The following is a 16,715-nucleotide window of genomic DNA, read 5'->3' on the forward strand; positions in this document are numbered from 1 at the left end:
AGTTCATCTTGTCTCTGGGCATTGCATGTATGTGGTACACAGACATACAAATAAAAAAACAAAAAACCCATGCCTATACAAACAAATCTTGCTTAAATCATATTCTTTAAAAAATTATGGCCGGGCGGTGGTGGCGCACGCCTTTAATCCCAGCACTTGGGAGGCAGAGGCAGGCGGATTTCTGAGTTCGAGGCCAGCCTGGTCTACAAAGTGAGTTCCAGGACAGCCAGGGCTATACAGAGAAACCCTGTCTCGAAAAACCAAAAAAAAAAAAAAAAAAAAAAAAATTATGGGGGTGCTGGAGACATGCTCAGTGGTTAAGAGCACTGACTGCTCTTCCAGAGGACCTGGGTTCAATTCCCAGCAACCACATGGTGATTCACAACCATCTGTAATGAGATCTGATGCCCTCTTCTGGTGGGTCTGAGGACATGTACTCATGTACATAGAATGGATAATTCTTTTTAAGTTCATTTTCATGAGCTCATCTTGATTGGTGGGACAGTGCGGTTAGGTCAAGGTGATGATGCAGAGATGATGACTGAGGAGGAAACGAGTGCTCGCCATGCAGGTAAAAGGTCCAAATTTTGGTTCTCAGAACCCATGTAAGGATTCAGACATGGCTGCTCCGTATGTACCCAGTGCTCCTTGGGGGTGTGGAAATGAGCAGATCCCTAGAAGTAAACCCCAGGTTCAGTGAAGAAGCCCTGTCTCAAGAACTGAGGCAGAGAAATGAGAACCTAGCATTGACCTCCAGCATCACATGCGCATGCAGATAGATCTGCAAGTGTTAGCTTCTACACACAGGTGTATACACAAACTATGGCTCAGAGTGCTTGCTCTGTAAGCTTGAAACCCTGAGCCTGAATTCCTAGAACCCATAAAAAAGCCAAGTGTGTGTGGGTGGGTGAATACATATGGCGCTGGAAGCTGTCTGGGCTATTCAGCCAAGCTAAAATGCGGTGCTTCCAGCTCCCCTAGAGACCGTATTTCAAGCCGACAGGGCTGAATTGGTGAGGAAGACTGGGCAAACTGACCCGGCCTCCATACACCCACACACCACATACATACACTACGCGCATACATAGCAGTAAGTTAGAACCAGGAAACACACTGCTAAGAGCCATGTCAGAGGGTGAAGATGAAGATCCTTCAATATAACCCTTTTCCTCTTTAAATGTATACCGTAATCCCAGCACTTGGGAGGCAGAAGCACCCAGATGAGTTTGAGGCCAGCCTGGCTGAGAGTACACGGAGAATCCTTGTCCAAACAAAACCCCTAAAATTAAAAATAAATAACCTGGAGGTGGAACTGAAGAAATAGCTCAGCAGTTGCTAACACCTGACGCGGACTCGGGTTCTGAGTCCGATCCCAGCTCTCACAAGGCCACTAACAACCATCTGCAACTCCAGGTCTAGGGGACCCTGTGCCCTCTTGTGGCCTCTGCTGGCACTGCATGGTACACTTACATGCAGGCAAAACACTCATTCACATAAAAACAACCGTACAAAATAAAAATATTGAAAAAAGTTGCATTTTGAATTCTGGGCTGGACCATGCACCACTGGCCTGGAACAGTATGTAGGCCAGGCTGACCTGTCCTAAACTCAAGTTCTGCCTGCCTCTGGAGTGCTGGGATTAAAGCACACGTGTGTGCAGGGGACTTGTCAGCTTTTAAGAAGAATTCCTAACCTTGTGTGATGGTCCATACCTTTTTCCTCTTAAAGCTTTATTATTTTATGTTTGTGTTTTGTCTGCACTTCTGACTGCCATATGTGTGCCATGCCTGTAGGGAACTGCAGCTGGTCACCCAGAAATAATGGAGTTTCAGTTGTTAGCCACCCAGTGGGTGCTAGGAATTGTACCCTGATTCCCTCTACAAGATCAAGTGCTTGGCCTTTTGTTGTTGTTTTCACTTTGTTTTTTGAGACAAGGTTTCTCTGCGTAACACCCATGGCTATCCTGGAACTTGCTCAGAAGACCAGGCTGCCTCTCCTCCCAGTGCTGGGATTAAAGACATGAGCCTGGCTCAACATGTGCTCCATTCTCTCTGCAGACCCAGACTCACGCCTTTTAATCTCAGCACACAAGGGAGTCACAGGCAGGAAGATCTCTGTAAATTGGAGGCCAGCCTGGTATACATATGGAGTTTTAGCCTAGCCAAGGCTACACAGTAAGATCCTGTGTAAAACAAGACACAAGGAATAATTTTTAACATTTATGTCATGAGGTGAGGTGATAGTGGTGGCACATGCCTTGAGTTCTAAGAACTTGGGAAACAGTGGCAGACAGATCTCCGAGTTTAAGGCCAGCCTGGTCTACAGAGTGAGTTCCAGGGCAGCCAGGGCTATACAGAGAAACCCTGTCTTGGAAAAATGAAGTAACCCAGCAACAAAAACCCCCACCACCACCACCACAGAAAAAAATTTATGTCATGCTGTATTTTTCATGAAGTGCTTTTTCCTCAATTCCTCGTTTAATCAGTGAGATTACAATTACAACTTCATTTGTAGCTAGGGCTGAATGGAAAATGGCTGACAGGAGCTCCGTCTATGGAAATGAGGAGGTGCTTGCCTGGAATCCAAATGGTATTTTACAGTGTTCCTTCTGCCTGAACACCAGCAGTGTCGGTCACAGTGCCACCAGCAGTTGAAATTGCCTCTTTACAAACAAGGTTTTCTTGTTGTCTATACAAACCTCCCTCCAGTTTACCTGCTAGAGCAGTTGTTCTCAACCTGTGGATCTCGATCTCCAAAAATATTCGCTTGTAATTCGTAACAGTAGCAAAGTAACAAGTTATGAAGATGTAATGAACCACAACGAGAGGGGAAGGGGTTGTATTAAGGATGCGATGGAGCATCTATCTATTCTGTCATTTCAGTTTCACAGAAGACCATCTAGGCCTGAGATGGCGTTGGGAATGGGTGTGTGCACTGTGTATTTCAGATGCTGACTTCTATGCCCAGACACCTCTTTGCAGTCAGGATGATGGTATGGTTATCTTAATGTTATGTAAAAACTGTTTGCCAACACCTCTGATTGGCTAATATAGAGCTGGGCAATAAATAGGGCAGGGTTTCAGATCATAGTTGGGGGTGCTAAAAGAGAAGGAGACTGTACTGGCTAGTTTTGTGTCAACTTGACACAGCTGGAGTTATCACAGAGAAAGGAGCTTCAGTTGGGGAAATGCCTCCATGAGATCCAACTGTAAGGCATTTTCTCAATTAGTGATCAAGGGGGAAAGGCCCCTTGTGGGTGGTGCCATCTTAGGGCTGGTAGACTTGGGTTCTATAAGAGAGCAAGCTGAGTAAGCCAGGAGAGGCAAGCCAGTAAGGAACATTCCTCCATGGCCTCTGCATCAGCTCCTGCTTTCTGACCTGCTTGAGTTCCAGTCCTGACTTCCTTTGGTGATGAACAGCAGCATGGAAGTGTAAGCCGAATAAACCCTTTCCTCCCCAACTTGCTTCTTGGTCATGATGTTTGTGCAGGAATAGAAACCCTGACTAAGAGAGAGACCAAGGAGAGAGGGAGTCAAGAGAGGGTGTGGGAAAAGGAGGGACAGAGAGAGGAAGGGGGGGGGAGACAAGAGAAAGGTGTAGAGACCTGGAAGAACCAGGAGGATTCACCATGAGGTTGCCATGAGAGAGCAGCCAAGAAGACACCCATGGACCAGAGTAAGCCAGGACAAGATCTCCACTTGTCTCAGAGCTGGAGGTAGCGGTATGCAGACACTCAGCTTCTTATATAGGTGCTGGGATACAAACCCCCGCCCTGATTGCTCAGCAGGAGCTGCTAATCACTAAGCCATCTCTTCAACCCTTAATAGGTTAAAAACAGGGTTTTTTGGGGTAGTGGTGGTGGTGGTGGTTGTTCTCTAACTGGATGCATAGACTGGCATTAATAAAACCACAGCATGTTGGTTTTAATCCCACAGACCTTTAATCCCAGTACTCAGAAGGAGGAGGCAGGCACTTTGAGTTCAAGGCCAACCTGGTCTACACAGTGGAACCTTGTCTCAAAAAAGTAAAGAAATGAAATTTCAGGAGGGTGTGGTGGCACACGTTTTTAATCCCAGCACCCAGGAGGCAGAGGCAGGTAGATCTTGAGCTCAAGGCCAGCCTGGTCTACAAATTGAGTCCAGGAGAGTCAGGGCTCTGTTATAAAGAGAAACTTTATCTTAAAAAAAAAAAAAAAGGATAAACAAAATAAAATTACATGTCAGGTCTATATGTAAGGTATAATGTCAAATATTTATCCTAAGAAAATATTAAGTATTGCTGCTTAAAAAGAAGAGAGAAAATTAGGAGTCTTCTAAGAAGTCTTCTAGAGAGTTCTACTCAGAACCAACTGGAACAGAGGATGGCTCTGTCCCTTAGCAATGTAAAACCATGACCTCAGCCGACATGGTGAGCATGTTCTCTGCCCCACACTTGTCTCTACACCTGACTTTTCTGAGACAGGGACATGTTCAGTTGCCCAGGCTAGCTCTTAACTCATTCTATAGCCACAGCTGGCCTTGAATTCAGGATCCTGAGTGTTGAGATCACAGGCATATAATTATGTCTATCATACCCAGCTCAAATGATATTGATTTAAGTTGGATTCGGCCTGGAGGCTGCTTACACCAGCAGGCAGTCCCTTCTGAGACACGTGGAGCACCTGCATCCCAGTGGAAGAATCAAGTAAGGCACCTAGAAGGAAGACCAATGCGTGGATACTTCATTCCTCCTTACAACAGGGAACAAAATACCCATGGAAGGAGTTACAGACACAAAGTTTGGAGCTGAGACCCTACCCTAGAGACTGTCCTACCCAAGGATCCATCCCATAATCAGCCACCAAATGCAGATACTATTGCATATGCCAGCAAGATTTTGCTGAAAGGACCCTGATATAGCTGTCTCTTGTGAGGCTATGCCAGTGCCTGGCAAACACAGAAGTGGATGCTCACAGTCATCTATTGGATGGATCACAGGGCCCCCAATGGAGAAGCTAGAGAAAACACCCAAGGAACTGAAGGGATCTGCAACCCTATAGGTGGAACCACAATATGAACTAACCAGGAACCCCCCAGAGTCGTGTCTCAAGCTGCTTATGTATCAAAAGATGGCCTAGTCGGCCATCATTGGGAAGAGAGGCCCCTTGGTTTTGCAAACTTTATATGCCCCAGTACAGGGGAACGCCAGGGCCAAGAAGTGGGAGTGGGTGTACGTAGGGGAGCAGGGCAGGGGGAGGGTATAGGGAACTTTCGGGATAGCATTTGAAATGTAAATGAAGAAAATATCGAATAAAAAATTGAAAAAAAAAGAAAGAAAAATGGCATAACTCAAAAAACAAACAAACAAACAACCAATGTAAGGCACCTGATGCTCCTGCTGGAATGACCAAGTACAAGGCTGCTGCTCAAAAATCAAGGACTTCATTATCTAGAGACCACAGCTACACACTGGTTTTCCATTTCTGAAAATCACACTTTAAATTAGCAGTTCCGTATTTCCATTTAGCACAGATACGATAGAAAAGGAGTCATCACATCCTCTCAAAAGGAAGAAAACAGATGAGTTCTTCAAGAGTCTCTTCCATCTTTGGTATTTTAGATGTCGATGATCACAAACACTTCTGGCTTCTCTTCATTATAGACTTGCATTGCTGAGTACGTTATTGCCTTGACTTCTGTTCCCTAAAATTAGAGTTAAATGGAAAATGAAAATGGAATTAGAATATCTCCAGCAGGAGCTGGCAGGAAGTCAAGCTGTAATTATGAAACAAGAGACTGGTGGTTATCAAGTCAGTGCGGCAGCATGTGCTGGAGACGTGAGCCGCAGGGAACACGGCAGAGAGAGCACGGGACTGGAGTCGGTGCTAAAGAGGCACGGGGCCCAGCTGGTCAGGGAAGCCATCTGACCTGGCTGGGCAAGGGTTTGTGTTTTAGCTATAAAATGTGTCAGATCAAACAACACAAGCTCTCCAGGCTGGCCAAGGCTCGTCTTGCCCCTCTCTACTTCCTTATGTCTGGACCTCAGCCCGAGCCCTCAGCCTGTTCTTTGGGATTCTTCCCTTTAGGAGAGTGACAGTTTCTCTCAGGATTCTGATACATGATATACTGTCCCAGTTTAGAACAAAAGTATTAGATGTCTTCGTAAGTTCCTTCCTACTCTAAAAAGAATCTGTAATAATTCTGAGTGCCACAAAACATGCCAGGTCATAGTGAATGGCACCTGCTGGCTCTAATGCCCACATCATGAGAGGATGCCACAGGGATGACTGAGGTCACTGTCTTCCCTCTGCTATTACCACGTAGTCACCTTTCCCGCAGGCTCACACTGTCCCTGACGGTATCACCATATATGTCTATCCACATCTCAAGCGGATGTTTACTGACCAGTGAGCTACATGGGCAGCTTTTCTTCCCACAAGGGCAATTCACATTTTCTCTGCAGGCATCTCCCCTCAGTCAACATGCTTCTTAGAGAATAAAAGCTATCAATAAGAACAAACTTGTGTGGCCAGCCTGGTCTACATGGCAAGTTCCAGGACAGCCAGGGTACACAGTGAAACCCTAACTTGAAGAAAGTACTAGGAGAAGTAGCTCATACATCCAGTCACCTCGCCATCGCTCTGCCCTCACATCTGCCTTCCTGCAGTATGAGGAGTGGCCTGTTCAGGCCTATAGGAACCAATTCTATACCTACCAACTGAGTCCACATCACCACTCACCAATGCTCCACATCCTCTTCCTTTCCAGTGCACCAATATACCCCTTCCTCCTTACTCATTCCCACTTGCATATAAATAAGCTACAACCTCCTAACTAAAGCCACATGAAATAAAATCCTTCTCCTTTATTAACCACACCCTGCCCCCAGCTACTACTGTGTTACCAATCTGTCCCCTTTTCTGTAGTCATTTCCAAAAGAATGTTTAAGATAGGTCTCTATACAGTCCTGTTTTTCCTGAAACTTGTTATATAGACCAAGCTATCCTTGAACTCAGATCTACCTGCCTCTGCCTCCTGTGTGCTGGGATTAAAGGTGTGTGCCACTATGCCCAGTGTTCCGAAAAGTTAAAAAGAGGCCTGGAGATGTATTTTGGTAGTAGAGCCCCTGTGTAGCTAGCATGCATAAGGCGCTAAATTCAATTCCCAGTGAGAGACAAAGAAAGAACATCTACCCCAGCCTCTTCAGTGTAGGCGAAACTAAGCCTCTGGCGGCCCATCACTTATAATTTCCATCATCTAGAGGAGAAAAGAAAGGAGACTCCATGGGCTGGCAAGGTGGCTCAGTGGAGAGGAGCACTGACTGCTCTTCCAAAGGTCCTGAGTTCAAATCCCAGCAACCACATGGTGGCTCACAACCACCTGTAATGAGATCTGATGCCCTCTTTTGGCAGTGTCTGAAGACAGCTACAGTGTACTTACATATAATAATAAATAAATCTTAAAAAAAAAAAAAAAAGGCCGGGCATGGTGGCGCATGCCTTTAATCCCAGTACTCGGGAGGCAGAGGCAGGCTAATTTCTGAGTTTGAGACCAGCCTGGTTTACAGAGTGAGTTCCAGGACAACCAGGGCTACACAGAGAAACCCTGTCTCGAAAAACCAAAACAAAAAACAAAAAACAAAAAAAACTAAGGTTTATGGAAGTGGAGAGATGGCTCAGCAGTTAAGAGCATTGGCTGTTCTTCCAGAGGACCTGGGTTCAGTTCTCCACACCCACAGGACAGCTCACAACTGTCTGTAACTCCGTGATCAGACACTCTCACACAGACATACGTGCAAGCAAAACACCAATGTACATAAAATAAAAATAAATCATAAACAAACAAACCCAAAGTTTACTTTCATGTATGCAGATGAAATCCAACATCTAGGTTGGATGTGTGAACGTACCTGAGGGTGCTTGGACAGTGAGAACTCTTCTCCCCACCTTGAGAAGGAAAGTCAAACATGGTTATTATTTCTACAATTTTCTATTTTTATTTTATTTTGTACATTTTACAGTAAGGCTTGTAAGTGTGGTCTCACATTGGAGACCCTAAAGGAGATGGCAGGGTAGAGGTGGGGAATGAACTACACAGGTCTAATGGAGGAGAAAGCCATGACTCTAGACTACGATGCTTTCAATGCTGCTAGCAAACTGGGATCAAGCTGAGCATGGTAGCACACATTGAATCCCAGCACTGGGAAGCAGATGGCTCCTTGAGTTAAAGGCTAGCAAGGAAGACAGAGCAAATTCCAGGTCAGCCAGAGTTACACAGAGAAATCCTGACTTGAAAAGCCAAACCACCAAACAAACAAACAAACAAACTGGAATCATCTAGTTGAGTGCAGCTGCTAATTATAAATACAAAGTTTTTCATCATAAAAACAATTGACGACTGGAGTGATGCTGGTTCAGAGCTGGTTCTCTGGCTGCTCTTCCAGAGCCCAGGTTCAATCGCCAGCAACCACATGGCAGCTCATAACTCTCTTTAATTACAGTAGACCTGACACCCTCTGCAGGCACAAGACATGCATGTGGTACACATACATACAAGCAAACACCCATAGATAATACATTTTTCCCCCAAGACAGGGTTTCTCTGTATAACCCTGGCTGTCCTGGAACTCACTCTGTAGACCAGGCTGGCCTCAAACTCAAGAGATCCACCCGCTTCTGCCTCCTAAGTGCTGGGATTAAAGGTGTGCACCACCACTGCTTGGATTAAATTTTTAAAAATTCAAGCTTACAAATCTAGAAAGAAATTTATTTCCATAGTTTCTGAGTTTGTAAAGCTCAGATTGGCTCCCACTCCTAGGGGTCTATGCAGGTCTATGCAGGTCAACCTGCCAAGCCTAAGTGCAATGCTCCTCTGACTCACCATTTATACAAGCCATACATACGTACATTATACATATATTTATTTATATATTTTAACATCTTTTCTGACTTGCTACTTAGCTAGTTTCAATACTTACCCAATGGATCGTAACTTGAAATTTTTTTGATCAATATTAAGTACTTTCACTTCCTAAAGAGGAAAAAAATGTTATTTATCTTATTTTAAAATATTTTTGAAACAAGGTCTTATATTACTCATATTAGCCTCAAAATATAGCCAAGGAAAAGTATGCATTATGGACCCTTCTGCCTTCATCTTTGCAGTGGTGGGATCACAAGCTTGTGCCACCACGCCTGGTTTTATGGAGTGCTGGGGATTGAAACCAGGGCTTTTAGAATGCTAAGTCAGCGTTCGTCCGTCCAAGTGAGCTACAACCACTGGACAGAAAATTGTTACTTTCAACAAAGCAAACAAAAAGCAGAAGAAACAGAGGAGCAATGGTGGCACATGCCTTTAATCCCAGCACTCAGCTACACAGAGAGACCGTGTCTGGGGATGGGGTGGGATCCATCTGTACACAACACTGCCCACATCCAGTCTGTAGGATGCATGTGATGGATGGAGCTGACAAACGAGAGACTGGAGGGTTTCTGGAACACAGAGGGAATGTGTGTCAGGTGCTGGGGATGTGTCCTAGAGGTTGGCAGCAGTGAGCAATTTGCATTTGGCTTTTTCTGTTTGTTTGCATTAAGAAGTATAAACTCATCAATTGTTGAACTTCGAGCAAGGTGACAGAAGCAGGAAACTTCAAAGGCAACAGCTCGACATGTGGACCTGAATACAGCTCACAGGTACACTGCCCGGCCTCTCTTCCCCCCCCACCCCCACACCTTTTTTTGTTTGGATCAGGCTCAATATGTAGTCCTGACAGACCTAGAACTGCTCTGTAAACCAGGCTGGCTTGGAACTCAGAGTTCCTCACACCTCTGCTTCCTGAGTGGTATAGCGAATGGCATGCCGACCATGCTGGCTTAGTAAATGCTCTCTCCAGCCCTTGGTGATATCAAATACTTCACAGTCAGAGAGAGAGAGAGAAAGAATGAATATACTTAGGCAAACAGGTTAGTCAATAAGGACCTACATAGCCGGGCGTGGTGGCGCACACCTTTAATTCCAGCACTCGGGAGGCAGAGGCAGGCGGATTTCTGAGTTCAAGGCCAGCCTGGTCTACAGAGTGAGTTCCAGGACAGCCAGGGCTACACAGAGAAACCCTGTCTCGAAAAAAACAAACAAACAAACAAAAAACCCTGAAAGTTATATAACTCAACATTACCTCACTATCTCAATGGACTGGTTTTTGGATCCTATGTCTTACCTTTAATTATTTGTTCAATTTTAAAATGTGAACCAACAGCCTACCTGCTCAGCAAAAAAAGCCCCAAACCCAAGCAAAGCCTTGCACTTACTCGGGGTATGAAGTACTCATCAGCGCTGAACTTGTAAAGCCACTCGTCCAAAAAGTGGAACAGCAGAGACTGCAGGTCGTCCCCTACAGAGTGGAAAGGACCACAGCAGGCGATGTTAGTAAGGTTCAGAATCCACCCTGAGGCTCTTCCTGCAACAATACACTCAGATCATGAAGAGCAACGTCACTCATGCCATAACTTTTCCTTGTGAATAGAGCAGTTACCTTGGGTTTCTACTTCCACGGTGCGGAGGGGCTCCACAGTCCCAGTATCTGTCATGTAACCAAACATGGCCATGGCACACTGTTCAAATGCTTCCTCCAGAGTGTCTCCCCATGCGTGTAATCTAAAAGTTACAAAGTTTAAATTACAACAAATAAAAGGGGCCACAGTATGTGCATAATCAATTACAAGACAGAAAATCCCACAGTAAAGCAAAAGAAAATCAGCTTCATAAATATAAACTATATGTCTAATTTGACGACACCCACATTGGATGTTTTTAAATCATCATTTCAGATTTAAAACAACAAAATCAAAGGAGAAAAATGGAAATACACTTGGGCCAGAAGGTAAAGATACTTGCCACCAAGCCTGACACTGCAGTGGAAGGAAAGAACTGACCTCTGACTTCTGCCCAGACACCATGGCACTCATGTCTTTTACACACATACCCCACAAATTAAATGTAATTATATGCTGGGGCACACCTTTAATCCCAACACTCAGAAGGCAGAAAAAGGCATATCTCTACAAGTTTCAGGCTAGCCTGGTCTATATAATAAATTCCAGGCCAGCCAATGCTACACAGTAAGATCCTATCTCAAAAAAGAAAAGATGGAGGGGCTGGTGAGATGGCTCACAGTTAAGAGCACTGGCTGCTCTTCCAGAGATCCTGAGTTCAGTTCCCAGCAACCACATGGTGGCTCACAACCATCGGTAATGGGTTCTGATTCCTTCTTCTGGAGTGTTTGAAGACAGCTACCGTGTACTCATATACATAAAATAAATAAATCCTTAAAAAAAATTAAAGCATTCATTCTATTTAAAGACAGTTTCAAAGAACAACTCTTGGTGTACTCACTGGACATCAGCCGTATGATCCAAATCTGAGGGAGAGAGGGAAAGTGGGTAAATCACTGAACTTGACTCTCAAACCCTACAGAAGTAACTCTAGAGTACTGACAGGCAGCAAACACTCTCGTTCACTGCTACTCACTAAGAGCATCAGCCTAGCTGGATAGCAGGTTCATACTTAAATCCTAGTATTTAAGTGGCTAAGGCAGGTAGAGTATAGATTCCAGCCCAGCCTAGGTTACTAAGACAACCTGGGTACACAGTAACAGCCCATATCCATTCACTCACTCATTCGTTTCTGAGTCAGGGTTTCTCTGTGTAACCCTGGCTGTCCTGGAACTCTCTCTGTGAGCCAGGCTGGCCTCGAACTCAGAGATCTGCCTGCCTCTGCCTCCCAAGTGCTGGGATCAAAGAAGTGTGCTGCCACCGCCAGCAATAACACCACTTCTTTGACGGGGGTGGGGGAAGGTGATGGCTCAGTGACTAAATGCTTGTACTTGCTGTACTGGACCACATGTGGAAAGAGAAACTTGACTCTGAAAATTGTCCCTTGACTTCCGTATGTATACTGTGGCACATATACACTTCCATATGTATACTGTGGTACATATATATATATATATATATATATATATATATACATCCACATCCCCCTTCTTATACACAGGCAGTATGATACAAGTTCTGATCTTGAGAACCCATGCTAACATCACACACATGGCACACAGCAGCACAAACATCCACCCTCCTAGTGCACTGACAAGAACCTGGAGGAGGAAACAAGCAACTACAGACTGGTGGTTCTCAACCTGTGGGTCTCCTAAGACCATGGGAAACCACAGATATTTATTTACATTATGATTCCTATCAGTAGCAAAATTACAGCTATGTAGTAGTAACAAATAATTTTATGGGTGGGGTCACCACAACATAAAGAACTGTATTAAAAGGTTGTAGCATCAGGAAGGTTGAAATATTCCTGGGCCAGCTAGCCTGGCTTACCAGTGCCCAAGAGACCTTGTCTCAAAGAAAGCAGAAAAGGACTGACGCCCAAGACTGTCTGACTTCTATGCACGTGTACTCATACACACTGACACAGCACACCTATGAAGTAAAGTTAAAGCAAACAAAAATGATAGTGATGGAGAGGTAGTCCACCTATTAGGAACACTTGCTGCTCTTGCAGAGAGTAGGGATTTGGTTTCTAGAACCAAATGGTGGCTCACAACCACCTTGTAACTCCAATTCCAGGGGATCTGTTGCCTTCATGGGTACGAGGTACACATATGGTGTATATATATATATATATATATATATATATATATATATATATATAATATCATATATGCATATGGTGTATATATATATAATATCATATATGCATATGGTGTATATATATATATCAAAACACTCCAACAGATAAAACATAAGCAAACCTTTTTAAAAAATTATGAAACATTTCTTAAAAGTAGGAAAACATGAGGCAGTTAGGCCTTTTGCTATGTACTTAATAAACTTAGCCCTCTCCTAGTTCAAAAACAAAATCACCTACTTCTCAAGTTTATATTTAAATGATGGATAACTTGTGGAAAGTACCAAGGCAGGAGGCTTTTGGTATTTTGTCTCATCTTGCTTTGGTTTTAGACACAGGGTCTCCCTATGCACTTCAGGCTAGTCTGATCCTCCTGCCCCAAGTGCTGGGGTACAAGCATGTACCACCATGCCCAGCTTCTTCCAGGTAGCCTAAAATATCTAAGTTGTGTGCAGCAATGGGTCCCTGCAGTCCCAGCTTGAGTTTGAAGCCAGATAATCACTTGAGCCCAGTTCAAGGCCCACCTGGGTGATACTGCCAATTTCATGTTGGTCAGGTGTCTTATATATATATATATTGGCCTCTCAGAAAATATTTCCTATCATCAGTTACTTTTCCTGACTAACTAGTCGAATTCTGAACACAAAATAGTTCAGGAAAGCCAATTGCACAGGATGTACAATGAGCGTTCCTACAGGACAGACAGACCACAACAGCTCTACTGCATGCCCTACAGCATCTCCTCCTTTTCCATCTGTCCGTTGCCTAGTCTATGGTTTACATCAATTCTTTTCACTTGTTTTGCTTTGAGATGGCGTCTATGGCTGTAGTCCTGGCTGGCCTGCAATTCGCTATGTAGACCAGCCTGGAATAGATTGTCTTGCCTCTGTCTCCAGAGCTCCAGGATTAAGCATGTGTGCCACAGCAACCAGCAATTCTCCCCACTAGCAGGAATTCTCAGAGGTCACTTAATGTAAGCCCTGAATGCTGCTTGGGGATGTGGCTCAGTGGTAGAGTACTTGCCTAATGTGTGCAATGTTCTGGATGTTATAGTGAGCATGAAACACAAAGTAAAGCAAAGAGATGAAAGAAGGGAGGGAGGGAGGGAGGGAGGAAGGGAGGGAGGCCTGGAGTCCATAAAGAACAGTAAAGCTGGTAGACTTGGTAGTTCGACTAAGGTTTTCAGTAGACTTAGACAGGGGGATCACAAGTTTGAGGCCAGTCTGATATATGTATTGAGCTCACGTGTTGAGGTACATAGAACTCCATGTTTAAAAATACCACAAACCCCAATGAAACTAATTTTAAAAGGAGGAGGGAGCTGGGAATGGAGGTCACTGGCAGAGTGTTTTCCCTGCTACAACAAAATAAATAACTGATATAAGCATTATCATAAGTCTGCAGAACTCTTAGTAGAATACCTGAATCAAAACACTGTAATTAACCAAACTCTAGCATGGCTTCTAACAGCATAAGGCCACATCTTTAGATAGAGCAGAAGCCTTAGTTAAAATCCTTGCCTGAGGAAAGCCTGATAAAAGCTGTAGAAGTCTCCCTTTGTTCTAGCCAATGCTTGATAAGAGGCCCTGAATCTCCCTATTTTACAGCAAGTACCAGAAAAGCCGTAAAACTGTGACTCTGTATCCCTCCCAGCTCTGAACAATCTCCCTAAAGACCTGTTCTTTGAAATGTTATCATCCCCACAACCAGGGCCTCCTGTCTCCAGTCTGTGGGAGGCTAGAACTCAAGCTTCTAAAAGTTCCAGGGAGCAGGCCTAAGTGGCCTTGGCCCTGCTGCATCGCCGGCGACTACAGTGACTAGCCCTTTGTACTCTGTCCCTCCTCTGACTGTAGGAGCCCTTGCTCTGTCCCCCCTCATTCTCCGTGTAGAACCACCGTCTCTGTGAACTGGAATGACTCTCAGCTCTTATGGCGCCTGTATTTAATCATACTCACTTCGACTTGTGTCTGCCTGTGTGACCTTTGACTGGGATAAACGAGCTAGACATAAAGGAACCAAGAGCATGAGTCCACTCATGTGAATCTCTAACACAGAAAACTCTAGTCCAGAAATCCAAACTATAACAATGGTGGCTCCAGGGATAGGAGGCTGGAAAGGAACTGAGGAAACTTTCTAAGATGACAGAACTGGTCTATCTGGAAATTAGGGCTGCTTACACCGGGAGATCTGTTTAGCAACAATAATAATCTGAGCCAGGTGTGGTGGACCATGTCTGTGATTCCAGCACCAGGTAATCACCTAGTGAGTTCCAGGCCAGTGAGGGTTAAAGTGAAATCCTGTCACAAAAAAAGGAAAATACTTAACACTTTACTGGGGCATATGTAAATTACACTCAATTCTTTCAACTTTTTAAAAAAGATGATACATTGCTATATAGGTTGGTTCTCCAATTTTTTAATGTCAGGAACCCTATACTCAGACTACTGTAACTATAGCTCAGGGGTAGACTACTGCCTAGCATGTCCATTAAAGAGATTTCTTTATTTCTAAGACAGGGTCTTACTCTGTGGCTCTAGCTGTCCTGGAACTCACTATGTGGACCAGGATGGCCTCAAACTCAATACATTCCCCTGCCTCTGCCTCCAGGATGCTGTGATTAAAGGTATGGAAGCTGACACAAGAACTTTAAAAAAGGAAAACCCAGCAATTTCAAAGTATTCATTTAAAAATAACAATAACCCCAATTTAACACAAATTACATTTTATGAAAAACTAAATTGTCAAAAGTTGTGTTTTTTGTTTGTTTGTTAAAATTTTTTTGTTTAGACAGGGTTTCTCTGTGTAGCCCTGGCTGTCCTGGAACTCACTCCCAGGTTGGTCTCGAACTCAGAAATCCATCTGCCTCTGCCTCCCAAGTGCTGGGACTAAAGGCGTGTGCCACCACTGCCTGGCTAAGTTTTTAATCTTTCAAAAAAAAAAAATTAACGTGATGTAAAAGTTGCAGTACATAATAAGATCCAGTCTTGGGCTGTGGACACATACGTACGCACGCACAGAAAAAGGTATCTCTTGATTACTCTAACCTGGTCACACATACTGGGAGAAACTCGAGGACAACCCAGAAATTACTTTAAAATACAACTAATGTATAAGTATAATTTACAATGATAAATGTTGGGTCAGCGCCACACCACTTAACTCTATCCCCAAAGGTAAGTGTGATTCGGGCACACGTGGACTTTTAGAATGGATGGGGGCAGGGGGTACGGCCTCGGGTTTCTTCATTCTCTAGTAAGGTGATCTTTTTCTTCACTTTCCCTCTAAATTGGGTACACAGAGGGGCACACTGTGATCACGCCAGAGCACCTGTAGGGCAAAGAAATGGGCGAGGCAGGAAGCCGCAGGTAAGCAGCCGAGGTTGTCCGAATGCAAGAGAGGTGGGCCACCTACTCACATTCATACTTTCGATTGACTGGAGGATACTTGTCCTTGGTCGCCTTCTGTTCCTCCGTCAAATTGTAATCTCTAACATCTTCCTCCTCTTGAGCCATGATTGCGGAGTTGGTACTCTTACTTCCGCCCTTCATCAGCCAGACTTCGGCCCCGCGCCATAACTTCCGCTCTACACCCCACCCCCTTGGCAGCGGGTCTAAAAGGACCAGGACTCCATTCTGCGAGCTGGCGGAAGGATATACCCGCTGGCGGCTGCCGGGCTGCCAGGCTCGGTCCTGCCGCTTTTATAGCATGTTTTAGAGGCCAGCACCTTATTTCTTGCACTCATCACTATTAGTACCGAGGGAGTCGGTTAAAAGACGCCACCTTGAATTAGGCACCTGTAAGTCTAAACGGTGATGCGTTTTCTCCTCGTCTGGCCCTCCGAGTTGCTAACCAGACCCGGAAACACTTCCAAATTCTTTCGCTACCCTGAGGGGGTTGTCAGCATAACGGCCCGCTAAGAAGATGGCTGCGCATGAGCGTGGAGGGTGTCTGTCACGTGACCCGCACGGGCCTCGTCCCGGCAGGCGGGGCGCGCGCGCAATCCGTGGAAGTCTCCCTACTGTGGTGGGGGGGTGGAGGGGG

The 16,715-nt window shown here is 44.8% G+C and overlaps 1 protein-coding gene across 3 annotated transcripts; it reads right to left on the reverse strand.

The window, feature by feature from the left end:
- Positions 1 to 3,917: 3,917 nt before the first annotated feature.
- Positions 3,918 to 16,610, reverse strand: Tslig1 (tRNA splicing ligase complex subunit 1). 3 transcript variants are annotated; one of them, XM_029476110.2, is made up of 7 exons: positions 16,469 to 16,610; positions 11,370 to 11,394; positions 10,510 to 10,631; positions 10,286 to 10,368; positions 8,956 to 9,008; positions 7,888 to 7,924; positions 3,918 to 5,681 (listed from the first exon to the last, which is right to left on the reverse strand). In XM_029476110.2, the coding sequence occupies exons 3-7, from the start codon at positions 10,580 to 10,582 to the stop codon at positions 5,595 to 5,597; spliced, it is 333 nt and encodes a 110-aa protein (XP_029331970.1). In that variant the 5' UTR covers positions 10,583 to 10,631; positions 11,370 to 11,394; positions 16,469 to 16,610; the 3' UTR covers positions 3,918 to 5,594. The 3 variants fall into 3 exon arrangements, with proteins under 3 accessions (XP_029331970.1, XP_021015080.1, XP_021015081.1); XM_021159421.3 differs by lacking the exon at positions 16,469 to 16,610 and adding an exon at positions 16,090 to 16,445 and having other exon boundaries at positions 5,399 to 5,681; XM_021159422.3 differs by lacking the exons at positions 8,956 to 9,008; positions 16,469 to 16,610 and adding an exon at positions 16,090 to 16,448 and having other exon boundaries at positions 5,399 to 5,681.
- Positions 16,611 to 16,715: the final 105 nt, after the last annotated feature.

This window comes from Mus caroli, unplaced genomic scaffold (assembly GCF_978045245.1).
Source record: "Mus caroli unplaced genomic scaffold, Mus_caroli_1 scaffold_6, whole genome shotgun sequence".
Classification (NCBI taxonomy): domain Eukaryota; kingdom Metazoa; phylum Chordata; class Mammalia; order Rodentia; family Muridae; genus Mus; species Mus caroli.

Excerpts from the sequence above, each read along its gene's own strand:
- Tslig1 (XM_021159421.3), bottom strand. The coding sequence starts at position 16,222 with ATGAAGGGCGGAAGTAAGAGTACCAACTCCGCAATCATGGCTCAAGAG. Across the intron at positions 11,395-16,089 it reads AGTCAATCGAAAGTATGAAT|ATTTGGATCATACGGCTGAT; the intron begins GTGAGTAGGTGG and ends TCTCTCCCTCAG. Across the intron at positions 10,369-10,509 it reads CGTGGAAGTAGAAACCCAAG|GGGACGACCTGCAGTCTCTG; the intron begins GTAACTGCTCTA and ends TCCACTCTGTAG.